The sequence below is a fragment of the Drosophila melanogaster genome, chromosome 2R (assembly GCF_000001215.4).
Source record: "Drosophila melanogaster chromosome 2R".
Lineage (NCBI taxonomy): Eukaryota > Metazoa > Arthropoda > Insecta > Diptera > Drosophilidae > Drosophila > Drosophila melanogaster.
Window position 1 is genome coordinate 14426432 of NT_033778.4, and position 26438 is coordinate 14452869.

At 44.8% G+C, this 26438-nt stretch overlaps 2 protein-coding genes and 1 long non-coding RNA gene across 3 annotated transcripts in view; 1 reads left to right on the plus strand and 2 right to left on the minus strand.

Moving 5' to 3' along the window:
• Nucleotides 1–904: 904 nt before the first annotated feature.
• Nucleotides 905–5906, minus strand: phyl (phyllopod). The gene is made up of 2 exons (NM_166055.2): nt 5477–5906; nt 905–2313 (listed from the first exon to the last, which is right to left on the minus strand). Exons 1-2 carry the CDS (start codon nt 5660–5662, stop codon nt 1297–1299), a joined length of 1203 nt encoding a protein of 400 aa, NP_725394.1. The 5' UTR covers nt 5663–5906; the 3' UTR covers nt 905–1296.
• A 1092-nt stretch (nt 5907–6998) lies between these two features.
• On the minus strand, nt 6999–7464 carry lncRNA:CR45277 (long non-coding RNA:CR45277). The gene has a single exon (NR_124550.1). It is a non-coding gene; the product is annotated as a long non-coding RNA:CR45277 (long non-coding RNA).
• A 2003-nt stretch (nt 7465–9467) lies between these two features.
• Nucleotides 9468–26438, plus strand: part of L (Lobe) — a 29983-nt gene continuing 13012 nt past the window's right edge. The window contains exons 1-3 of the mRNA NM_001202000.2: nt 9468–9729; nt 15827–16162; nt 22972–23100. Coding sequence (NP_001188929.1) covers nt 9687–9729; nt 15827–16162; nt 22972–23100 — 508 coding nt within the window. The 5' untranslated portion in view covers nt 9468–9686. The remainder of the gene's footprint in view (nt 9730–15826; nt 16163–22971; nt 23101–26438) is intronic.

The window sequence follows — 26438 nt, forward strand, 5'->3', positions numbered from 1 at the left end:
CGGCAAGTCATCTTCAAGTTCAGAAGGCACGATGAATTTTATTTATAAATAAAAGTAACCTTAGTCGCCGTCTCAATAAGGCGTACTTGAAGTGCGCGTAGAAATTTCCGCACCACATTATTAACGTTGCCAGTCATGTCGGCGAAACCACAATTGCCAGCCAGCCAGCCAGCCAGCCAGCCAGCCACTCAGTCATCAGTTCGTGTATTGATGAAATGCCATATTGTAAGCCAAAATAAGTATACGCACCGCTGTCTCAGTTGCATAAACAACAACAACAACGACGATGCTGACCTCCACACGTTCGTTCTCACTACGCAATTGCCTAAATCAAATAAATACGCTAGAGCATCAGAAATCAACAATTACACATCGGACTTTCGCACGCAAGGCGAAAACTAATGATATATGTATGTATTTAAGAGCATGTCGTTCGTTGGTTCTGGAATATCTTAAAATGGATTTCTAATGTGATGAATTTTCTTAGCTTTTCTATTAGTTAACTTATTAGCAAATATATTGCAGAAAATTTTTAAGTAAAACATAGTAATTTTAGTTAATTTAACAATTAACAATTTAATTTCTCGTACTTCATATTTTATGTTAAATATTGAAGAGAAATATTTTCTGTAGGAAAATTTTCTGCAGTTCTACATTTTGATTTTGGCGCCACAAGACAGAAAAATTAGAGCATACTTTTTGGCGCCGTGAAGAAAACAAGTTGGCAGCCCCAATTTAGTAACGAGAAAAAGTGCATACTTTTCAACGTAAAAATTTAATTGGATGAGTAACATTTGGCGGGAAATGTAAAATTAATTTGGTTTTCATAAAGATCACTCCTTATTCCTCGGAATAAATAGAAAATTCATACCACCCGTACATTTAAATATAAAAACATTCATTTATATACTGATTGCTTTTGTGCTATTTTTATTTCGCATGTTATTTTGAAATACTTTTGTCTTTTGGAGCAAACAAACAAATTCAACTACATTGGCTCGAGGGGATTCTCTTTTTTGTTTTTTTTTTTGGGTAAGTCAGGGATTTGCCTACGACTAATATGTATATTTTAAATATAGCTTTCCACATCCGTTAACTTAACATTCTTAGGTCTTTTGTTGTTTGTTTTGTGTGTGTGTGTTTTTTTTTGTCCGCTAATTAATTAAGGTATTTGACTAACAATTAAAATGTAATCGAGGTACTATTAACTTAGACATTTGCTAATGCTCATAATTTGCGTATTGTGCATGCAATTTGACTATTTTGTGTGCGGGGCATCAATTGGACCCATCGTTTTTAGACGAGGCTAATGCTAAGGCCCATTGGTAATCGCAGGCCAGCGAGTTGGATTGAAGCTTGGTGGGAATTTTGGTGGCTGTTTCCTTGTTTGTGGTGGCTCTGCGGTTCCAGTGGCGCTTCCGCCTCCTGCACCACTTCCAGTTCCGCTCGGCCATCCACTTCTTCCTCCTCCTCCAGCTCCAGCTCCATTTCTTGTGCCTGCTGGTTTTCCTTGTTCTCCTCGTGGGTAACCTGATAGCGGGCAGTTGGCAGGACTTCGGATATGGCGGTATCGAATTCCAGCAGTATCTCATCATCATCGAGGTCCCGCGTCCAGCGCGGCGCCTCTTTGAGCGGACTCATGATCTGCGGGAGTTTCGAGCAGGCGGGGTTTGATTCTGCTGAATATGCGGCGGGTTCTTCCCGACTGAGTGTGGTTCCCAGTCGACGGAACATGGCCACTACTTTGCCATCCACACTGGGCTGCGGGAATCTTTGGTAAGTGGGCGTGGATTGTGTATTGAGCACTGGTGTGGGTGTAGCTGTAGCTGCCACATCCTTAACCAGTCGCTCCACTGGTTTCCGGCGCGGCGCCACACACTCCACCTTGCAGATCGCATTGCTCCTCTTCTGGCCCTGCGGCCTAAGACAGACGAACACCGACTGCTGATTGCGCTTCTTGGGACTCCGCCGCAGACTCTCCACACAACACTGGCGCAGCACTCGGCTCATCCGGCTGACGGAGGCACTGCGTCTGCTGGCTCTTCGCTTCGAATAGACTATGGGTGCGGGTGTGGGATTAATTGGAACTTGGGGCTGCAGTTGGGGCTGCGATTGGGGCTGCACTCGCACCGTGGGTCGAACCATCGCCACCGGACGGAGCTTCGTCCTTTCCTGCTGCAGCACACTGTTGCCCATGTGCGAGGGACTTTGGCTCTGGCTTTCGGCCTCATTGCTGTTGACCGCCTGCAGGGAGTGCCAGTTGATCAGCCAGTTGTTGCAGCTAAAGCAGAGGAATTTGTCCTCGTTCAGGGGCTGAAAGTAGAGATATATAGGGAATAGATGAGTACGGGTAGTAGAAGTAGTTTTATCTAGACTATAAAGTTATTGCTAATCATAATATACTAATCATAACTATTCAAACTCATTTGGTCCTTCAATTAATTTAATGGCTGAGTAATAACCCATTTTATAAATTGCTTACTGCCTTAGACTGATATGTAGCATTCCAAGTAAAGGATAAAAAGCCATTAGAAAGAACCGAAGGCGGTTACATTGTAACTTGCAGAGCCACGAAGGCCAATCATTTATTGATTATAGCCATGAAACCGTTAAGGTCATCAGGAACCAACCTTAGAATGAAAATTGACCCAAATCCGATTGCGTGACTCGCAATCTGAAGCCAGGCATAACCCACAGAATAAACCTCTAGAAAATTACGATACGCCTATGCACTTAGTGATCGCTCGCGACACCCGACCACTACCACCACCACTACCACTAATGAGCATCCAGCCAGAGGTGCAAAAAAAAAAAAAAGACCATAACAATTCCGAAAAACAACTGCCAGACGACCCGGGCATATTAATTACCCAGCCAGACCTCAGCATTCCTCGGGTATCAATAATTTCGTGCACCTGCCAGCAAAAACTAAGCGCCCAGCGGTAGCAGCTGGCCCAAAAGGTACGGAAAACCAGTAACCAGTAACAAGCCAAAGGGACATTCGCTACTTAGTTCGAGCCTCGAAGGAAACTCGTTTTCGGCCAAGAGCCACGCGCCCTATCCATATATATAAAAAAAAAAAACACATAATGCCGAAGTGGAACCGAAGCGGGAACTGGGTTAAAACCCCAACTATGACGACCATTAGGCACGCGCATGCGCGACAGCTGCGCCGAGAAATTAGATAAAGGTGATCGGTACGAGGGTCGGGGAACCGAAAGGATCGACCAGGATGGCGATAGAGGAGGAGGAGGTGTGCAGGGTAGAAAGGATCAGGAGCGATTGTGGCTGGCTGTTTACCTTTGGGTTCGGCGCTGAAAAGGTGTGCTCCAAGGGCCATGTGTAAACGGTATAATAATGCAAATTGCAGGCCAGGTGCAAAGCAGACAGAAAGCCACACAAACACACACACACACACGCACACGCACGCACGCCGATCGCAGATGCACTGCGAGAAAAAGGTGTGCACTCCTAAGATCAGTTAAATATGGGCACATGAAAAATATGTTTAAAAGTACTTCTATTAGTTTGAAAACAACTCTTCGTGCTTCTGTTAATATAGCTGCATATTTACTCAATTTGTAATGTTCCTTTTTTCTAAGTGCATAAGAGTGGGAGGTGGGGGGGCGCAGTCTGATAAGGTAATTGCAACTGGACTTTATGGCACTGTCATTCAGAACTCGAGCTTATAGAGAACCCGGCGAGGGTGTTGTTCCTGTGGGGGAGATCGGTTGCCAGGCTACGATCACGGCAGGTGGTGTATGCCCACCGTATAGGGTTTCGCAAAAACGGTTCAAACGAAATTCTAACGACGTCCGGAGGGGGTGAATATATATATATTCTATGTGCATAGAGGGTGAGCTTCTAGTGTCTGATATTGCGGGGTTAGCTGAGGGTTTTTGTTATTATGAAATCGCATTGCGTGCGTCTCGAGCATTTCGTAATTAAATTGATTGCTATACACACAATACTAGTTAAGCACAATGCTTCAATTAATCTAAGACCGAAACATATATTCCGAAAATATGTGGAAATACAATCTACCAATATCTACCCAATATTTTAACAACCTATGTTAGCAACCACTTAATATTGTTTATGTTTTTATAGGACTTCGTTTTAAGAACTCTCATTCTGACTTTGTAATCCAATTGAACGGAAACCTTAGTAAAAACTATTTCCCAAAAATACCAAACTAAACGAAGACCTCTAAATGGAAATCTTGTCTAGCTTGGCACTTCTGGGACTTCGGCTGAAAATTCGGGCATTTGAAATCACCTTTGTAAACGCTATTCCAAGGGTAGATCCTTTGTTTGGATTTGCGCAGCTTAAGAAACCGGAATTTCTATCCAAAGATATTTGGCATTCTCCAAGGGTTCAACCACCAATGCTGCTGGGGAAAATCCCTTCGTCTCACAAACAATAAACTGTGAACTCGCATCCAGGTATCCGAGTTCAATAGTTGATATGCGAAAAAACTCACTCGAGACCATGAAGAGCTGATAAAGAAGCAGCAGCAGCAGCAGCAGAGGATCCAGAAACCCCGATGGGTTGGATTTTGAGTGCCGACCGGCAAATACAGCTGTCGTTTTGGGATATGGAAACGAAGAGAACGAACACACCGGGTTCGTTCACTGCCCGCAGAAATTGGAGCAATCTCGGCAAATCCACAGCACATCTGCCCTTTCGAGCAGGTTTATGTGTGCGCCGCCGGTACAGGTAGTCATGGGTAGTCATTTGAGTGAGGAGGAGTGCCTGTAATCCGAGACCCGAAACTCACTTCCACAGAAAAACAAGCCCAGGATCTTCAGCCAGGATCGATTTCCCTGGCCATCTTCCGCTGTCGCATTTCCCACACACACACACACCGCACTGCTCGCATATTAGAACAAGCTGTTAAAAATTATGGGAAAGGAATCGAACTAAGTGGCGGCTCTGTGGCACTGGCACATATGCAAAGTGTCCAATTACCAAAGGTTGTCGGGGAAATGCATCATCTGCTCGGCGACAGGATATGCAGTTTAAAGGGCACAGGAAAAGGTGGGCATACCACAAAACTAATAGGGATAAAGGATTTTGAAATTTTCATTAAGAAAGTAGTTTGTGATAGAACTACTAATTCCGAGACCTTAGTTCTTTGCAAATAATCACTTAAAAATATTAGAAAACTGCGCTCGAAATCAATCATCAAATAGCTTGCCACTCTTTTTTTCCCAGTGGGCTGCTGTGAGGGAGTTACCTGTACCTGCCTATAGAAGTGCCACCCATTTTCCCATTTTCCGCCCAGCGAAGTTCATCCCCTTTTAACCCAAAAAAAAAAACACACACGGATACACGCGCAGAGGGAAAACTTTGTCCGAAGGACGTTCCTTCGTTGCATGACTCATCCGCCGAGTTGCCCCAATATCGATTTTTATACGTTCCCCGCCTAACTGAGTTTTTATTTTTTTTGCTCTAAGTTGGGAAAAATCCATACCTGAAACTTGAATTTCGCCTGGATTAGCTGAACGATATTGGGTCCGGAGCGGGGCTCGTAGATATTGATCGTCTGGTTGGTGTGGCAGCCGCAGATGAGGCAGGTGCGTTTCAGGTATTCCGAGGAGGCGGCGGGTGCGGCAACGGCCGCCGAAGGATTCGCCTGCTGCTGCTGATTGGTAGACATCCTGGCGATTTTTCCCAGCCTCTGACGTCACCAAAGGTCGCACTAACTTCTGCCGATATTCGACTTTCGCACTCGTATTGTATTTGTATTTTCACGATTTTTTGGGGTGCCGCGAAAATGTGGCAAACAACAAATGCCAAGCGGCGAACGCGTGCGACAGAGCGAGAGAGCGGGGAGAGCGAGAGCGGGACAGCGAGCTACGGAGCGGCACGTCCTTCGCGTTGCACGCACAAATTTCGAATGAGCCTTGCTTGTCCTCATCGCATTCTGGGCACCACTTTCAAAATTTGTGCCTGCGGGCTGCCACATCTGGCAAATGACATGCGAGAGTGGCGAGCGTTGTCGGATCGATGGGAAAAATAAGAGATAAAGGATAAGCTAGACACTAATGAAATAAAAGTCATGCAAAATATATCATATTTTCAAATCATATATATATTTTCAAATATAAAACAAAATTTAAAAATATTTATTTATTTTTGTATAATTTTTATACTCAAATGCAATTTTTTGGGCTCAGATTAAGCCTGGTGTTTTTGAAAAATGAAAACATGTACCATATAACCCAATATTGCAGTGAGAGAAAAAGCAACCATAAGGGTGACATAGCCGAAACAAAACAAACAGGCGGCATATGTTCACATTTAAGGGCGCCAAAAGGGATGTTGACTGCTAGGATGACTAGTGCGAATTCTGAAACAGGAAACGGATAACAAAAGGCAGTGCCAGTGGAAATATGCAGCAGAAGTTTGACAATTTAACCACGAATAAAATTCTGATGACTGATATACTTTTATGCCAAATAAATATTTATAAAAAATAAGGAATAACAATGTTAATGATTCTTAACCTGCTGATAAACCTTATTTTATAATTTTATTGCCTTGCAAGGCGAATTGCCAAATTCATTCAGCGATCAGAGCCTCGCAAATTTTATGAATGAATCGAAAAGCACCGACAACTGTCTCCGAATATTTTGACAACTTGACCTATCTGAACTTTCGACACTCAAGCTCGTCCCTCGCGTCCAGTCCTTTGGATTTGCTTAAGCCGCCGAAGGAATCGGTGGCAGCTGCCATTGAGCGACAAACGCCGAATTTAATGTGGACGGCCTCCTCGACGGGCACTTATCATTATGGAGGACCCGCCGGCTCAACACAGAGCCCATATCATCCGCGGCACGAATAGCTTGCAGCATGTGCGCATTGTGGGCTCATCAACAGGCTGCCGAGTGCAGAGTCTGGTGCTCCCCCCAAACCCGTCGATCCTCCGCAACGGCGACGAAGCACCGACAGCAACGGCAGCTGCTCCAAAAACAAAAAAAAAAAAAACAAAAACACAAAAGGTGCGTTTCGATTTTTCGTTTTTTACCCATTTTTATGCGGCATTCGGGCAGTTCAATCATATGTTCTCTGTGTTGTTGCTCATTTTGAGCCGGTGGTGTTGCAGCTTGCAACCGGATTTCTTCGTGGCGACAGATGTTTCTTCTCCTTTTTTCTTTCGTCCGAACCTTCTTCGTCCGCTCCTCCGATTTGCGACGATCTTCTCAGATCGCAGACACTGGGTTAACTGGCGCTGCTCGCCGCTACTTTTACTACGCATCTTCGACGATAGTAAACAATGGAGTAAGGAGCAGGGAGTAAGGAGTAGGCAGTAGGGAGTAAGGAGTAAGTATGGGGCACGGAGGTTCCAAGCGCAATCGAGGCCTCTGATGAATGAATACATGAATGGAATCAGGCGAGGGAGTTGCGTGGCGAACGAATAATGTATCCGGAACTGGACCCTCGATCGATCGATTTCCGCGACATATGCGTATCAAATTTTCATGTAGATCTCTGGGATCCCAAGAGAGGAAGTGCCCAAGGTGCCAGGATGAGATATCGAGGATAAGAATGGGATAACGAAGTTTTTTTTGGAGATTTATGGTTAAGCATTTAAATATTTATTATCAAGATCTCTATTGTGATCCTATCAATATGTTTAAACAAATGGTTTTGGTGCATTTGAAAAAATTCGGTTTTTTGTATTCCCATTTTTAAATCACTGCTCTTATTTATTTTACTTCGACTTTGACTACGCAATTAAACACTATTAAAGCTAAACTACACTACGCAAAACTAAAGGGTACCGTCTAAAAACAATTATTACGCCATTGTTTGTTTATTAATTGTACATCAAATTTTTTTAATCTCTTATGCAATTTGACTTTAAGAGGAAATATATTTATTTTAAACATACCGTTGCCTTTAAGTGTCACACCAGCGACATCTATGGAGTCACAGCGCCAGTCGCTACCAAACAGTTTTCAAGAAATTACTGTAGGTGGCGCCTAACATTCAAAGCAAGGCGAATTGCGGCGGCGAAAAATGAATTCAATCGGTCTAGCATAATTTTGGTCAGTAATTGAATTTCTTTTGTTCGCATTCAGCGAAAACCATCCACAAGATCTATTATTTAGAATCCTGAATATCCAATAAATATTGAAATATGTAAAAGATATATCGTTGTAAGCGATTAAATATATTTTAATGTTATATCCAATACAATAGTATTACTAATTCATCTTCATCAAAATATATAATTCGTTCAGCTGTCTTACTATTTCTGTACTATGTGCAATAATATACCTTTATATGCTTCCAAGTTCTTAAAATGTAATGTAAAAAAAAAATGAAAAAAATATGTAAAAACACCACTCCAGTGGTGAGTGCACTCACAATTTGCCAACAAATAATCCGCTTGGGAAAATAAGTTTTATTTTCCAATTTTGAGGTTTAATGTATACCACTAATTTCCAAGAATTTTTCTAAACAATTTAGTAATATGTGCAACGTTAAGTCCCCATATGAAAACGTATACTTTAAACAACAAACGGCGAAGTAACAAAAGATATATAAATATATAACATAAGAACATAAGAACGATTTCAAGGTCACAGTTTGATCTCTAACTAAAACAGAATTTAAATTCATTCTCTAACACATTCTGGATTCACAGTTGGTTTATCTTACTTTGTCTTTAGCACAACTTTAAATCATTCCTTAATTCATTCCATACCAATCTTTGCCTTTAATGAGTCTCACCACATCACCTTTCGTATCCCAAGCGTGTGGTACTCCTGAAATATGGATGAGTGGATGGCACAACAAAGGATCCATTGCCCATGTCGTCGTCACCCGCTGCCAAAGCACTAGAATTTCTGCTTCTGGACACGTTTCTCACGGTGCACCAAGGAGCTGAGCGGTGTGCGTTGGTTATCCCGCTGCTGAGAAACCAAGTGGAAACTGCAATTCGCAGGGCACCTTGGGAGAATCGAAATCGCCTCGAGATCGCGCCCCTTTTGATGGACCCCCCATACGCACGTGCGAAAGTCGGCTATAAAATAATTGACTTGACTTTATAATTGCAACAGGCGAGCGGGGAGGGCAACAAAATAGAAGAATCTATCACACTGTGAGCAGTCGGCATGGGTTCCCGGGCTGCTGGGCTACCGGGCTACCGGGTTCCCTGGCTCTTCAAAAGGCACCCAGAAACGCTCGTGATTGGTGCCGCGCCGGTATTCTCTAGGGGATGGAAGCGAAGCAACCCCCAGGGGAATAAGTTCAGCACTGATAGATGGTTCACTGCTTGGATGTCTGGGAGTTCTTGGGTGGCTCTGTTCTACCACCTCATCCTGCTCTCTCCGCATCTGATTGCTCTCTCTGCCAATCTCTGTCGCTCTTTTATTGTTCGCGACTGCGCTGTGGACATACCATTTTGTTTTAAGAGCTTCTGTTTTGATGCCACCTTTTTTGGGCCAGCATTCAGTCAGTTGCCGACGCTCAAGGCACAAGGATATTCGCTGCGTTTGCCAGGACTCGCTGGCTGTGACACAAAAAACCAAAACAAATCGCTTTGGCGCGAAACGGAAGCCGCACGGCGAGCTAGGCCCACTCAAGCCAAATCAAATCAAATCAAGTCAAATCAAACTAAAGCAGCTTTATAAACGGAAACGGAAACAGTGATTTAAATAGCCAACGTGGCCATGTCCCGACGCAAACAGGCCAAGCCGCGCGCCTGTCTCAAACGTAAGTTGGGCGCCAGTGGTCAGTGGCAGGACTCGAATCCCCAGGTGGCCACCAACTGACATGGTCTCCATTTCCATATCCTGAGTGTGTTCCAGCATGTCCCACTGCTTACGAGTGTACTCCGTGTGTTTGTCTCTGTTTGTGTGTGCGTGCATCTGATTGATTTGCTTTGATAAACCCCAAAGGTGGGGGGGAGGGGTGGAGTGGACACAACATTACTCTGCCAAACTTTGCTCGCGGGACCGCAAAATGTGACAAATGCAAATGGCCTCGGCCTGCTATGGCCCACAATCCGGTCCGGTTGGGCTATTGCCCATTTCCCCTGCCCTCCAGTTTCGACTACCGATTCCCGGCCAGAGCATACCATGCCGTACCATCCCAATCCCATTCCGTACCCAAACCGGCTGCAGCCCAGCAGCTTGCAGGCATTGGTCAATCCCCAGGGATCAACACACCTAACTGTCAGTGATAGAGAGCGACCAAAGAGGGGGGAGGGGGGGAGGGCATAGTGGATGAGGGAGCCCTGGTTGGGACCCGGCTGGGCGGTCGGCTGGAGGGGTCGGGGCAAGGCGGGGACGAGGCAGGTGCTCTGGGGGCCAAGAGACCCCCGAAACCCAAACAAACCCACCCAGTATGAGGTTGAAACATTGAGTGTTCTGGTCAACCAACAAGTAAATGGTTAACAAAAACGGCTCCATGACGAATGGGGGATACGCTTTCTTGGTTGATATAAATAAAAAATATTGTGGATAAATAAAATATTATTGGAAGAATAAATTAGTCAAGTTTACATATATTATTTGATAGATTATTTCCTTTCTGAGATTTTAATTAAGATGTCAACTTTGGTGATTAATTTGCATTTTTTCTTGTTAATTGGTTCAGTTTATGTTCAATAACATTTACGCGTATTGAAGAAGAATCCATTTTTAGTTAGAATATCCTAAAGTGTTAGGCATAGATTTTGGCCCAAGGACAACATGTTGAAGGACATGAAAAGCTAGTTGACCAAAACGCAGTATTGCCGTTTGGTTATTTTTGTGATCTGGCTGGGAGTGCGGTGCAGTTTTTCGATTCGGTTCCATTTTCCGTTCTGCGGCCGGGCCAAGCCAAGGCAACCAAAGTGCCGTTAATTTTTAATACAATTCCAAATTGTGTCAGTGTAAATAACAGCAGAGCAAAAGCAGAAGCAGCAGCCGCAGCAGCGGCAGCAACAACAATGATAACAAATAAAATTGACAATAAATCCAATGCACACATGTGCATGTGGAGGTGGAGGTGGAGGTGGGCTGGTGGGTGTAAGTGGGTGGTTTTGTGGGTGGCCAGCTGAGGGGGGATCTGAGGCCCCCAAGGACAACTGGCGCACACACAAACTAACTCACACACACACACACAGAGACGGGCGGTAGAGGGAGAGAGAGAGAGCGAGAGACAGAGAGAGATATCCTCATGCTGGGGCATGAAAATTTCCCCAACGTATAAAAAAGCGAACTTTGGCTTGCTCTTTTTGCAGCCATCTCTGTCGCACCAATGTGCCCGGCGAGGGGCGCGCGAAAAAAGCACAAAACACAGAAAACCCATTGCCATGTATTTCTCAGGGGAGTCGGCAACGGCTCTCTGGCCAATCCCCTCGAGAAAAGCGCCGGGCAACGAGGCAGCAGCAACATCCAACGGTAGCAACAGCAACAAACATGCGCCAACTCCCTGGGGAGTTTTCATTTGTTGACGGCGTTGCCAGCCAGTTTACCACTACATATCTCTAGGTATATTCCCCGATTTATATATACATATGTATGTATGTATATGCCGAACATACATATATGTAGGTGGCTCACAAGCTCAGCTATTTTCATTGACAATCAAACAACAACATACCCACATCATCTATTGCAAAAAATAAGAGCCCAAATATATGGAAATTTTTCGATTTGTTTTTTTTATCAAGCTTTTTGAACACCTATCAAAAATATGTAACTTACCTATACAAATTTTGGTCCATTACAGAAATATAACTATATACAAAGGTATATAGGAGGTATTTTATTTGTTGCTAAAAACTATTTAATATAAATTAGGAATGTCTCTATTAATTTAAAGATTTTAGATTATAGAATTGTTTTTACGTTCACCATCGTTTATTTTCCAGTTTTGTGACCCACGATTGATTAATCAAAAGAACCTTTACCAATTCTCAACTTCCCTCCCATCCAGCTGGCATTCTGAGTGGTATGCATATTTTTAGCAGACACTGTCTGCGTAAAATGCTTTAAAATGCCGGCTTCTGCTGGCGAATTCCCATGGCTAGGCGAAAGGCTTAGGATTCCAGCTGCCATAAGTTGTCGTTGCCTTCCTTCTGGCCCCTCTCGCCACTCATTCCCAGTCATCCTCAGATCCAGCCCTTTCCCGCTGGCCCACCAGTTCCGTTTCACCTCATCGTCAACGTGAGCGCGAGTCCTTGGTGTATTGGCAAAATATTTGCCATTGCACGGCAAAATCGCGCGCCAAAAATAGCAGCAGCAGCAGCAGGAGCAGCAACAACAGCGGAATAAGGATCTCAGAATCCAGGAGCTGTAGTGGGAATCCGCTGTGGGCATAGGCTACCATGTGCAATGGCTTCTGCTCCTGCTCCAGCTCCAGCTGGCACATAATGTGGGATATTGGCTGCGTCTAATGGTAACTAGTTTGGTAAATAGAATTTGCTGTGGGCCATGGCAATGAGTGGGTGGTTGGTTGGGCGATGTGGTAGAGGTGGGGCAACAGGGTCGTGGGGCGTCTTGGGGATTCGCCGGAAGGCAACAACACTGCAAACGACATTAGCAACGGCCGTGGTGGTGATGGTGGCATTTTGACAGCTCTGCGGATTCCACGGCACTCACACATGAGCGGCTGTTGTTTAGTTTTGGCTTGAGGATTTTAGTTCGGGTAGCTAAAGTGGCGGCAGTAAAAACTACCAAAACAAAGGAGGTGATTTCTAAATAACTTAACTGGATTTAATTAAAGATGAGGTTTAATTAATACATAAAAACCAAGTAAATCCAAATAATTAAAGACCGAAGGAAGTGGCAAAGCTATCTATTAATTTAAATATATCTTTATGAAAATTCACAGCAAACCTTAATAGTAATATAATAGTAAATTCGTGCAATTATATGGTATTTATAATCATTTCTAGCAATGTAATGAAATGGCTTAAAAGGTTTAATGAATGGGCCAATATTTTGTAGCAAAACTTTTTGCTCAAGTTGACCACCTTTAGTGGTTTATACGAACTGTTTTTCGCCAATGGCAAACGATCCTTTGGCCATGTTTTCTCGGGTGGCAGCTTCTGACATTTATCTCTTGTTCCAGCAACTATTGATAAAATTTATTGTTGGCGCTTTTAACAACACCTTCGGGTTTGTTATTTCATTATTTTTTTAATACCACACACTCACACACACTCCGTTTCGAGCCATTATAAAAGTTGCAAGCGCGCTTTGTTTTGGCCAACCACCCCGCCCATTGCCGCCCATAGCCACCCAACCCAATCCACGCCCACCACCCCACGAATGCCTCCCCAGCTGCTCAGTGGTGCCCTCTACACACGCTTAGTAGCCGTTTGGGAGCTGGAAAAGTGGCAAGCGTTGGGGTATTTGGCGGGAAAAAGGGAAATTCCGATGCGGAATGGGGCGGCGATGGCAGTGGCAACGGATTGATGGGTCAAAGGGGACGACGCTTATTATTACGTTTACAAATAAGTGTCTGTGCATGTGTGTGTGTGTGTGTGTGTGAGTTCCGCTGTCTCTGTGTGAGTGTGCACCTTTTTGCTGGTGGTGGTGGGGGCGTGGATGTTTGAGTAAAACGCTTAAAAACATGCCATTGCCGAAAAACAAGTAAGAAACACTCACACATGCCCCACTCTCTCTCTCTCACTCACACCACTTATTCCCCCCAACACTCTACACACACACACGAGGATAAAGAGAGGGGGGAGAAGGCGACGGAAGGGGGAGAGGGATGGCAACCCAGCGACCGAGTGCGAAATGCACTCTGGGGGGCTTTAAACAAAAATGAAAATCGCTTGCATACATATGGGCGCTTACACACATACAGCAGCGTGTTCAACGCACACATATACGTGCACTGAGAGAAACATTTTTCGAAAAATTTAAATAACATTTTTATGAATATGATGTAGAAAGTTCAAGACACAATTTTAAACTACTTAAACATGGTTGAATAAACATATATATTTATATTCATTAATTTTAATTTTAAATTTTAAATAGTTGAAACATATAGCCTTTAATTTTAATAAAATAAAAAATTGTAAAATATAAGTTCCCTTCTGCCTTTGTTAAAAATAAATTATGAACTTCATTTACAATTCATTGCATCTTAACATGATAGTATTTGAAAATATCTTGAAATCATTAAACCTTAAATGAGGCATTCTTTTAATTTTGCTTAGTGTACCCATATCCTTTTTGGCTTGCACAAAAAGAACTTGACTTGCTGCTTGTGTTGTTGCTGCTGCTGCTGTTGTTGTTGCGGTGCTTCGACAATTTTAACGACCATAACTGGTTCTCACCCCGTTCGCCCTGATATTTCCCCCACCCTGCAGCCCCCCGACAGCCACCACGCGCATTTATTTTAAAATACGCGGCACTTCCGCCGCAAACGGCACACAGTTGCCCCACATCCACCGCCCATCCCCCCATCCATTCAGCACCCAAGCCCACCGCACCACCTCGCCTCCAAGTGGCTGCAGCATTCAACTTCTTTATATGGAAATAATAACCAAATGTTCTTGCAACCCGCCCATCCCCCAACGAAACCCCCGCCCATCATGGTGACCATACCCGTGCATAATGTTCATTTCCATGGCGATTCCTTGCGGTGTGATTCCGACATGTCCTTTCGGCCATATATTTTAAGTCCTTACCTTCCTCGCGGTCACCAATACGAAATGGTCACGCGCAGCCTTCGGACTCCATTCGCCCAGAAATTTCTCTTCCTTTTCAAGATTACAAAAAGGAAGGAAGTTGTGTGTCCTTGCACACCAAATGCATGCCTACTCTTACTGGAGAATTTTGCATACAAGTTTTAATATTTCATTTAAATTAATATATCGAAGTTATTAAAAAGGTTAGTGAATTGAATTATCCAAAATTGTTGCCAATTATCTAACTGTTGCCAAGCAATAACTAAATGATAAATCATAATTCAGTGTATATAATTAACAAATTTGATTAAAACTCAGTAGTCTGAATTGTATTCCAAACCAAGCGTGTATTAATGCTTTTCTCACCTGTGGCTGGACCATAATCCAGGAGAATCCCTCAAACACCACGACATCCATCTTGCCCACTCCTGACCATCACTGGCAACTGGAGAAATGTATGAAAAATTCAATTTAATTGCGCAATTACACATGTTACACATTTCCATTTTCCGGAGTTGTTCTTCTGGTGGAGCAGTTTCCGTTTCCGTTGTTGCACCCTTGCAATTACTTTTGAGGCAGAGAGCACTCGGTTTATGGTTTTCTTTTTGGGGCGGTGAGAGGTGGTGGAGGGGGGGGGGGTGGTATACAACGACACCCACAAGGCACCCGGCAGAGGCCATCGATCAGGTGGCGGCTTTGCCGGAATAGCCATCCCAGCCATCCCAGCCTGGCCATCCAAGGAGTCTGAGTTTTGAGCTATTGGCAAGGTAAGGGGAACAATAAAACACGGAGCGTGTAAATAGAATTTTTGGCCCGATGGCCGCCCGGGGAGTGCTTTGGCATAATCTGCATGAGCCGTTGGCATAGCACCCGATGTCTGAGCCCACATCCGACACATAGCAATTTGTGCGAGTGTTCGAAGTGTTATCAATTGATTAACTTTAATTTATATGAGCAACGAGGTAATCATTTGTGCACAATTTCATTCGATATACCAATCGAAAATCTGATCAACGAGCACATACACCAATTCATTGGTTGCCTAAAAGTGTGCTATGAAATATTTCACCACAAGTACCATTCTGCATGAAATATTGTTAAAGAAACTAAAATGAGTACACTTCATTATTGGGTACAATTTTCTTATAATATACATGTACGCATTCTTTGCAGTTGGCGAGAAGGAGGATGAGGAAAACACCGGACTGCTGGAGCCCAAGGAGGAGCTGCTCAGTGGCGACGAGGACAACGAGGATAATGAGGGCGAGGACGAGGACGAGGAGGTGGCCGATGAGGTGGCGCCCGAGGGAGGGGGTGGCGAGCGGCCCCAGCTCGTGCCCAATGAATCACAGCAACAAAGCTGGCCAACAGCTGATGAGCCAGCGGCCCCAGCTGCAGTGGCAAAAGAAGAAGAAGCAGAAGAAGGATCAGAAGAACTACAACACCCACGGGATGAGGTTGTTGCATCTGATGCTGCTGCCAATGCCAACGGACACTGCAAGTCCTCTGGTAAGTTTGACTTCAATTTGCATATTTTATTGCCTCTAGCCGAAAGATATATCCATGTATATCTGGCGTACGTATGTACATACATATGTATGTATGTGTGCACAAGGATATAGCTCACACACGTATGTAAACTAGCCAGCATCCTCTGGCATTGCCTCAAGTCCATCGCCGTCGTCTTGGGCTTTCCCCTGGGTCGTTCACATGTCCGGCTAATAACTCTCGACAGTCTCATAAATAGCAAATGTAAGGTTTTTGCTCTTGCACGTTGTTGTGGTCGTAGTTGTACCATCTCAGGTCCACATCCGCATCTACTGGCTCCCCCTGGTCACTGGGCACTGGCCAGTGGACACGTGAGTCCTTGCCCCACAGGTTTTGGTCTATTTCGGTGTCTTTACAATGACGGTTTAAAAGTGTGGAATGCTCCTGGAAATTGGATAAGGTTAATCACATTGAAGGGCTCATACAGGGTGCTGTATGGTATTTCGGAATAATTACTATGGAAAAACATCCTTTACTAGATACGAAATATAGTATATTGGACGCATAATTAAAAATAATTTTAAAAATTATTTTAAAAAAATTATAAATCAATTAGTGATTCTAAGAACACACAATTCGAAAATGTATAAAAAGTTTTTTTTTTAACATTTCCGCTAAAAAGCAGGCAGCGATGCACATAAGCATACACACCCTGTATCTGTGGGCTATCCCCATTGGAGCCGCTGCCTGGTCACATCAACTTTGATGTCTCCATGAGGCCCCATCCATACATCCGTATCGCAATATGTAGCTGTGAGCGTATGCCCCATGTATTCGGTATTCCTGTGCGTCATTGGATTATGGCACTTGGGTGTAAAGCCATCGATTCCAATGGCCAAAGCGCTGGCTGGCCGTTATGGCCGCTGCTGTCTGACAATAATAAAACAAGCTCCATGTTTTAAATGGAACGTAAACACACATGGTAGTACCCACACACTCATAAGCAGTAACACACATACACACACACACACCGAGACGTGGTGGTTCATTATTTGTTGCTCTTTTCTGTGTGTTTCTGGCCAGGCCGGGCGGCGAATTCCCGCGAGTCAAGACGACGGCATGGAGAACATCATCATCAACTAGAACCTAGTCGGGCGCCCAGTGCCCAGCGTCCCCTATACAGTCGTACATCGCTAAATGGCACTATAATTTTAAAAGGACTATTTGATGAAACAACATTTAAATATGCCTTGAAATGATTTAATTTAATTAACTTACAAAGCTGTTTAAAAGTATGCAACAGTACTTTTTCGGCGCTGAAGTTCGTAAATATATATAGCACTTATTGAAGAATGTAGTAGATTCAAGTTAAGTAAGAAACAGAGACTTCACTTTGATCGCGTTCCAGTTACTAAAGTTCGACTGTATTTGGCATGCGGATGCGATTCGCAAGGTCTGGGTGCCCTGGATTGTAGTTGCCGGTGCTACCTGGGAGCACCAGCCCCTCTCAGTATGTGTGTGTGTTCCCGGTTTTGGTGTGTGTAAGGCTTTAACCTCACTGCGAACTCTTCGGGACTAACGGCACTACGGAGGACCAAACTTTATCACCAGCGAGCGCCTCCTGCACTCGCCATCCCTTTCGCTCGCACGCGCATATTATATGACAAGTACACGCTGCTGCACTGCGTCCGTTTACTGCTGCTGTTGCTGCTGTTTTTGGAGCTCGTGGAGCGCCGCTCGTCCTGCGAGGCCCTCTGGTGGGTTGTATAATGTTCTAAGGGGAAATCGAGAGGCTGTGATAAGTTTGGGGATCCGAAAATTGTCTTTCTGCTCCGTGCTGTTCCCGCCGCACTTGTGCGCCCGTTGTTGCTGTTCCTGCGACGCTGGTTGCCAACGAGAAACCCGGCGAGAATGAATTGGCCCTTTTGTGCGCATCACCAGCACCACGGTGGCCCAACTTGAGAGTACTCCAAACCGTGGGGCAAGCGTGTGCGAAAGTAGGTTAATGATTGAACAAATATATGGCACAATTGGGGAATGTACGAACTACAAGCAGCATGAAGTCATTGCTAAGGATTCCCAAACCAATAGCAATACGTTTAATTAATGGTTTAATCAATGGGAGACCTCGTGGTGAACTTCTTACACCAATCAGTGTCTAGAAATTATGTTCTACAAAATTTTTCAATCACCTAAACATCTACTTTCTGGCATACACCCAAACCACTGTGCGCCCGCCAAAATGTCTCACGCACATCCTTGCACTCACACCCACACTCAGCCATTTAAACACGTGTGTGTCGTCTATAAAGTTCCCTTCCTCGTGCACTCGCCCGATTCTAATATGAATTCTGCTGCTTATAGATTATATTTGTGTAAAGTTTTATGTTGCAATATTTTCGGCTGACGTCGGGTGAAGGGAAAGATAGGTGGGAGGAGCTTCATGAGAAGATGCCTCGACGACGACATTTCCGTGGGGAGCAACCTTGGTGCGAATAAAAATTATACATTGCCATATAAGCGGGCGAGACGAAGTACAGTAGACAACAAAGAGTGGGAACGCCTGCTCCCCGAAGGATCCAAGGTGTCGCCGTCCCTCTTACACTCGTGTGTGTGTGTATATACATATGTATGTGTGTGTTTCTAACTTTTGCCAGCGTGTTTATTGGTATGTTCATTGGGGAACATCTTGAGACCGAAGGAGAAAGGGAGGGAGACAGCTTCTTGTTGCATAGCGAAGTTGCTCATTTTGCCATTATTATTCCCCTGCGTATTGAAAAATGAAACAAAAGTGAATTATCGTCTTTGTCGCTCTGACTCTTTCACCCGCCTTCTGATTTACTTTCCTAAATCCTACACACACACACTGAAATGTCGCCAGGTGTGAAGAGAAATATTACTATTAATACAATATTATTGTTAGTATAATAAATGTGTACGGTACTTTTTTCAAAGTTTTTCCGAAAGATATCGAAAGTTATGTGCTTCAGAATTTTGTTTTTATAATCAATCAATTCATAACCCATCTGTGCTCAGTACAGACACATGCTAAGACTTGCACAAGATTTTTAAGAATCGGACGAAAGAGTGCGTTAAATTCGTTACAATCCTTAATTCACTCGACATATGTAGCTTTGATTGTAAAGCTCAGGGATTACTGTACCTTTAATCGATTGCGGTGGGCGATCGATAAATATACAAATTGCAGCCATGGAAATGGTGATGACGATGACCATGACCAATTCGGGCCAATTCCCCGTGCATACATAATTCATTTATCACTTCATAATTGCATCAGAGACATATCCGAGTCCCACTTTCCCGTAGGCACTTCACCCTGCCCCACTACGCCCCTGACCACAGACCCCCACGCTACTCCCCTCAGCTCACCTCCCCGCCATCCCGGCACTTCGGTTCGATCACATGCACGTCGACGGTTGCCTTTATTATTTCGCCTTTTTTGCAATAATTTTCAAACAGAAACACACAAAAAGCATTTGCGCAACAATTCCCCAAGGATCCCCGGCGACGACGATGGCAAACGAAGCCAAGGCAAAGGAGCGCTGGGTTTCAACAAGGAACAGGGGGTGGTGGCGGCAGCTCGGGATTGGGGTCTGTGGAGTGGAGGGAGCAAACGAATCGAATTAAGAGCCACCACACGGTAGGTGGTCCCACTTCGCAGTGGAGCTGAGCTGAGCTGAGCGGAGCGCCCGCTTCAGTCTTTTTCCCACGGGATTGGCGCAGTCCGAGTTGGACTCCCATCTACCATTCTCCGCACTCCTTTCCCCTTTGTACCATTCTTTTGTCCCACCACGGCGATATTGTTGTTGCTGTTGTTGTTGACAGTGGTGGCGGGAGTTGGCCGGGGGGGTAGCCACACTCAAATAAATGCGATTCGGATCCCAGCGTACCACAAATCACGAGTTGGGAATTATAAGCAGAAAATTGTAATTTGTAACCTTTAGAGGTGTTTTCATACATTGAAAAATGGAAAGTTCTTGGCTTTAAATCATTAATCAAACATATGAATTAAGGTATTTTCTTGGGAGTTTTCTTTAAGGAGTTTAGAAGCTGTTAAATAAATAATGTACCCATATATAATATTCTGAAATTTTCTGTAAATGTTGTAACTACCCTATCAAGACCATAGCCCACATCAGTTGGTAATATCGTAATACGATTTAAGCAACCTCCTCCCTGGGGAAATCCACAACTACGCCCCTGATAGGATAGTACTCTTCTGGACTTTGTCCGCTTATTTCGTTGCCGTTGTTGTTGTTGTTGTTCTCGTAGGCGGCGGCGCTTTGGGAAATCTGAGCGAGTGCAGCTTGCAGCGGCTCCCAAAGTGCCAGCATGCATGGTGTGTTTGTGTGTGTAAGGGGGCGTAGCAGTGTGTGTGGGCGTGGCCGAACAAGTTCACAATAATCAGCAGCTGCACCACAAAGCCCCGAAAGTCGTAAAAATGGCCGCAAGATGGCGCTAGTCGGATATGCAAATTTCGTTCGATTTATGGTCGCCAACCACACACACACACACACAAAGGCACACGTGTGGAGATATCCTGGCACACACACACACACACACATGCTCGCACGAATAGCTGGTTCATTAACATGATTCGCGAAAGATGCGAGAGAGTCATAAAATTAGCCAGGCAACACCAGTCGATGGCTGACGATGGTGATGATGATGATGATGATGAATGCATTGCAGAACCTTCTCGCCACTTCTCTCTGGGATCCCCAGCTGCCACGCCCCCCGTCATCACCGCCCCACCATTGGTGTAGTGTCGAAAAATTTGCAAAACTCAAAGCAACAATTCGACGAAAGCCAATTTTGCGTCAGGCGAAGTCGAAAAAGCAGAGCAGCGACCGGAGATACATGTGGGCAGCAAAAGGCTGGGGGCGTGGCATATGACTCCCAACAGAGCGAATGTTGAATAATCATCAGGCATCATCAGAGAGACGGAGATACAGAGGGAAAAGGGAATGGGAGTCAAAGTCGTCGTCATTTCTGCATATACACTTTGAGAAAATGGGTGAAAGTTCCGTGATAAATAATTCTGGAAGTAAGATGAGTAAAAATGTCGTAGTTTCATCAGATACAATAGTGTGAGCCAAGACTTTGTTACATTTTTTGAATCATTTAAAGGTCTGCCTAAAAATGTGTTATTTAGCAATTCAGTATCATGAGGTCAAAGTTTTGTTTTTTGACTTACCACAATTTTCTCGCAGTGCATGGCGCATCGGTTGCCGAGAAGAAATCAACCAGGCGCGAGATGCGTTTTTGGCATGTTAAAAACTTGTCCCGTGCTGTTGTTGGGTCCAGGGTCCGTCCGCCAGATGGAGCCAGTCAGCCAGCACGTGCAACTCACACAACATTACATACTCGTCCCAAAAATACTCATATACACACACACACACACATGGAATCGCAGAGAGAAATTCGTAAAATTTTGTTTCCGCTGATGAAGTATTCCCCAGCTGCAGGACAAGGATTATTGGACGTGTGGCGGTCCAGCCCAGCTTCACTGGCAGCTTAGAGTCCTGCCAACCTCCGCTTTCGTCCTTTTCCGCTATCCTCTCACACATTCTGTGTGCTTTATGTGCTGGCATGCAAAGTGGCATAAAAGCAGATCCACAGCCACAGAACCACATCATCGAAACGTCGCCGAAACGACGAGCCATCAAGGAAATTCTCAAGCGCTTAGAATGTTGCAGAACCCATTGCCACAGCATCTACCCTCTCACTCACCCACTATCTCACTCTTTCTTTTTTTTTGATGGGTGGGGGGGGTGAAGTGCTACAGTGCTCGCGAAATTTCATTTTGTCATTAGAAACTAGTAAAAGCCGAAAACGCGAAAGTAGCTAGTGCTGTGAAAGCCTGATGGTCGATGGATTGATGAGTTCATGTCGAAGGGTTTCACATCAGTTTGGGTTTTATGAGGGCTGAGAAAGATTGGAATTTGTAGGTGGAGTGAAAAGTTAGAAATATTGAGCCACTGTCCATCGACTTTCCAAAAGTTATAAACAACTTTGCAGTGAATGGCTATCATTTATTATATCTAAGTCTTGAGAAATTAAGCTTTCTCAAGACTTTGGTGGTAACATGGTTTCTATTCATATGTATATGAAGGTATAACACAATTTTATTTATTTTCCAATTAATGGCTTGACATTTCATCTATCCTTTTCATATTCACCAATACACTATTCCCACTGTCCTCCAGGTAACGCAACCCCATTAGCATATCCCTCAGGATTTGCATCTTGGCTTACTTGCCACGACCCAAGTCAGACACTCACTCACGTGAGACATTGGGCGCCCCACACTACCCCACCAGGAGGCACGTCAAACGTTGCGTATGAGTAATGCCAAGTTGTGTGGCACTGTAGACAAACTTTTCCCCCTGCTCCCCAATTACACTTCCTGCTGTCCAAGATTCGCAGCACGTGCTGCCAACAGCTGTTCCTTCGAAATGAGAGACCAAAACAAGGAGTTCTCTTCCAGAGAGAAAACTCTCTTTTGGCAGCTCTTACGGGAAACATGCGCAGTTTGTAGTGGTACTCTTTCATGCTCTTAACTTCTAGTGATTGGGGGGAAGGAAGCAGTACATCGGGGCTTACTTGCCGGAGGGGGTATGGAATTATGGCACCCTAGGGCTTAGCATAATCAAAATTCCTTGCACTTGGGGATCCGGAAAGGGCATCCTGCTGCTCCTGCCCGTTTTGCCACCAAGCTATTTCCATCCAAGACGTCGAGGTCAAGTCCCAACTGCATTTGCCCCTTTGCAATCCAGGCTAAAATAAGCTTTTCCTTTTCACTGCAGGCCACGAAGAAGATGCGGTGGATGCGGAGGAGCCGGAGGATCTAGAGCTGGACGACGAGCTACTCAGTCTCAGCGGAGATGAGGACTACGACGATGAGGAGTTGCAGAGCCTGGACAGCTTTTACTCAGGTAAGCGCTTGGTGTCACAAACCCATGAGTGTGTGTGTGTGTGTGTGTGTTGCCACATTTCTAGTCCCGACAATACACAGCATGCGTGCTGGAGCCATAACCATTGAAATTGGCGTTGGGGGTGTTATCCTGGCTGCCGGAGATGGCACTCCAGGGTGCTCTACACCTGTGCCGCGGGTGTCGTTTCCATATGCTGCGGTCCTGTGGCTGCCGGGCAGCCTAACTACGTTTTAAAAACCCCAAACAGCAATCAACACCAAGCTGAACTCGGGCCAGCATTCGGAGTCAAGTTGGGACCAGAGTATCCTCCTACTCCCTCCCAGTTCCCCCTTGTGCCATCACTTTCCTGGCTGCCATTTACGAGCTGTCGAAGAGACTGAGAGACAGACAGAGATGCCAGAAATGGAGACCCGGCAGCATCATGAGCTACGGCCACGACATGACCTCACCGCCATACCCCCCGCAACCATTCAACCATCCGACCATCCAACCATCCAGCCATCCAGCCATCCAACCATCCTGTGAACCATCTACCGTTCCCTCACACTTGGCCACATTTCTCTCTAGTGCCATTCCGAATGCTTTTTCTGTGTTATTTGTTTCGTTTTGTGGCGACTGCTATTTTTTCACAACTTCCTTCTTGTGCTTTTTGCTCTTCCTGCCACGAACAACGTCCTTGCCGGCGGCAGCATTCTGAACGGGCTGCCCATTGCCGCCCCCTTTCATTCATTCATTCATGCACACAACTCAGTCTTCACTTGACTTCACTACTTGCCTCCTGCTCCGGAGCTAAATTTGCCCGGCTGCTAACTTGTCTGTCTTATCCTTCCTCTACACTTTACGAAAATAACATAAAATAGAAATAGGTAAAGGTAAATAAAACTAAGACTAATTAAGGCTGATCGAAGGTTATAAGTATTAGTCTTCTAAGTTTCTTTACCATAAAACTTGAATAGTTTTTGAACAACTAAAACGTTAACAAAGCAATTTTAAGTTCTCCCAGTGCAAGCATAGCTAGCACTCAACACTTGGCCAGCGCATCCTTCCTGGCATCCTTGACTCCTCTTGCCCTCCCCCTTTAAGGACTCGAGGCACTTGTGGTTGGCTTTCCACCTCAACCCATTTGTCAGCTCCAAGGAAATCTCACTGGCTATTTGAGCACAATTTTGAAACGTTTTACGTTGTGTGTGCGAAGTGATTGCGGCTGCAAGCGAAAGCAAGGAGCCAAAGGATTCGGTGGGGCAACCTAAATGTATGCAATGAAATGCAATTAGTTGCAGTGGAACGCCCGTCTCTTGGCCCGCCGAACTTCGAATCCGGGCACTTGCAGAAAAGAATACCTTAAGTTGGCAAAGTTTTTCGGTTCCAGTCACTTCATTTGTTTGTCTTGGCCTGGCCCGAGACTTCCGCTCGGAAGGACGAAAGGACACGCTGGGCTTAGGCTGTCCCTTTTGATTTATTAATTGCACGTGTAGTTCAAGATGAGACAGCGAAGACAATTTGCCATGCTCGTATGCAAATAGTTTTAGAGCTTCCTTTTGATGCGACGCAATTAATTACACATTTGTCTTACAAGACAAACAGAGAGTTATCCCCTTCCTCGTGTCTCGAGGCCATAAATAATTGCTTTGGTCAAAGGTTTTTTGAGCTTGGGATGTCAGTTTCTTTCGTGGGTCGAATGGAGTCGAGACGGCTTGAGTCTTGGGGATTGCTTAAAGTGGCAAATTCTCACAGCACTTGAACCGTTGCTTTCCCAAGAAGTCGCGTCTCATCATCAGCGCAAATTGCTTTACGCACCGCACACGGAGATAGAAATCTGTGTTTGGGGAAAACTGGTTAACCCGGCAAGATGACATCGCCACGGTTAATGAACCGCTTCGCTTCAGCTTAGTGTGTGGCACTCAAAAGGGCCAAAAGACTACTACGGGATCAATGCGATGATCACGTAGAGAGAGAACTCTCCGGCTCTTTAGGGCACACAGCCCTCACGAAGATCCAGCCACCGTCGCGTAACTGGGTCACCGGGCTATCCTAAGTATAAATCTAATGCGTTTTAATTACAGCTCCGGACCTGCAAAATGTCCACAACTAAAGTTCCTTACACCGCCGACAAGTCATTAGAAAGTTTTCGCTGCTTTACGCGGCTCTCAGGGGGAGGAGCCACCCAAAAAAAGGGGGCGGTGACATTCACACACTCTTCAAACCATTTTTGGCTTCATTGAATTTATCATATATCTTTTATTTAGGTATTAAATTACTTAGAAGTGTTCGTTGTTCAGTTGATTAGCTAAGTTTGTTGGCATGCTCATTAAAAAATGGTTAGCATATCTTGAAAATATAATAGATAATGATCCACAATGATTCAATTTAGCAATACTATTTGAGTGCATTTTATGAGTACATTCCTAACTAAGCTCATGTCCTTTAATGCACATAGTTTTTAAAGCCATACCACGAAATGCAGGCACCCACTTACCTTAGGGTATAGGGATCTCGAAAACTTTAACCCAACTTGCCCGCCTGTCCGGACAAAGTAATCGCAATCTCAGGTGTAAAACCGCCCTGACACCGCAGCTAAACAAGCGGAAACAAGGCGAAAAAAGTTGGTCCTGCATCCTGGCACTCGGCGTAGCTCGGACTGCAGTGTCAGTTGCAGGACGTTGCCGCATTCTACGTTTTTTTTTTTTACCTGTAACCCACCATAGGCGCATTGGCCAGGACTCTTGGCAATTTTTTTTGTACCAACTTTCGCCGGCTCCATCCTCATTGTTTTCGATCCCACGGGCTATGGCCAACTGGGTTTCTGGCTCCAAAGTTATGACACGCCCAAGTTGCTGCTGCTATTGCCACCTTGGATGATTTATGCGCCTTTGGTGGTTCGTCCGCCTTTCGCCAAGTTTTTTGGACCCATTCCCGCGCGCGGTGTCGGCCGCACTGGAAAAGCAAACTTTCCGCGAAAGACGTTTTCATTTCCTTTTACGATGCAAAAATAAAAGCAGCCAAGCGTTCGTGTATCGCATTTTTACCACCCACATTGCTCCTTGGTTTTTTTTTTTTGGTGGCTCCCATGTGCATAGTTCTGGGTTGCTCCTCGTCCTTATGCGACTCCAAGGCGCAATTCCGCGTACGAAAATCCCAGGGGAACCCTTTCAGCTCCGGCTTTCCGCCCTTTTCTCCATCACACACACACACACACACACACACAGTGAAATACTCTGTGGCTCGTCTCGTTTTTCGGGGATAAATTTGGGGTAATTTAAATGAAATACGCGTTGAAATGTTTCACATGCGATATGGCTGCTGCTTTGGTTATTTGATCTTAAAGGATTTAATATAGA

Coding starts and splice junctions, on each gene's coding strand:
- phyl (NM_166055.2), bottom strand. CDS start 5,662: ATGTCTACCAATCAGCAGCAGCAGGCGAATCCTTCGGCGGCCGTTGCC. Junction 2,314..5,476: donor AGGCGAAATTCAAGTTTCAG/GTATGGATTTTT, acceptor CTCTACTTTCAG/CCCCTGAACGAGGACAAATT.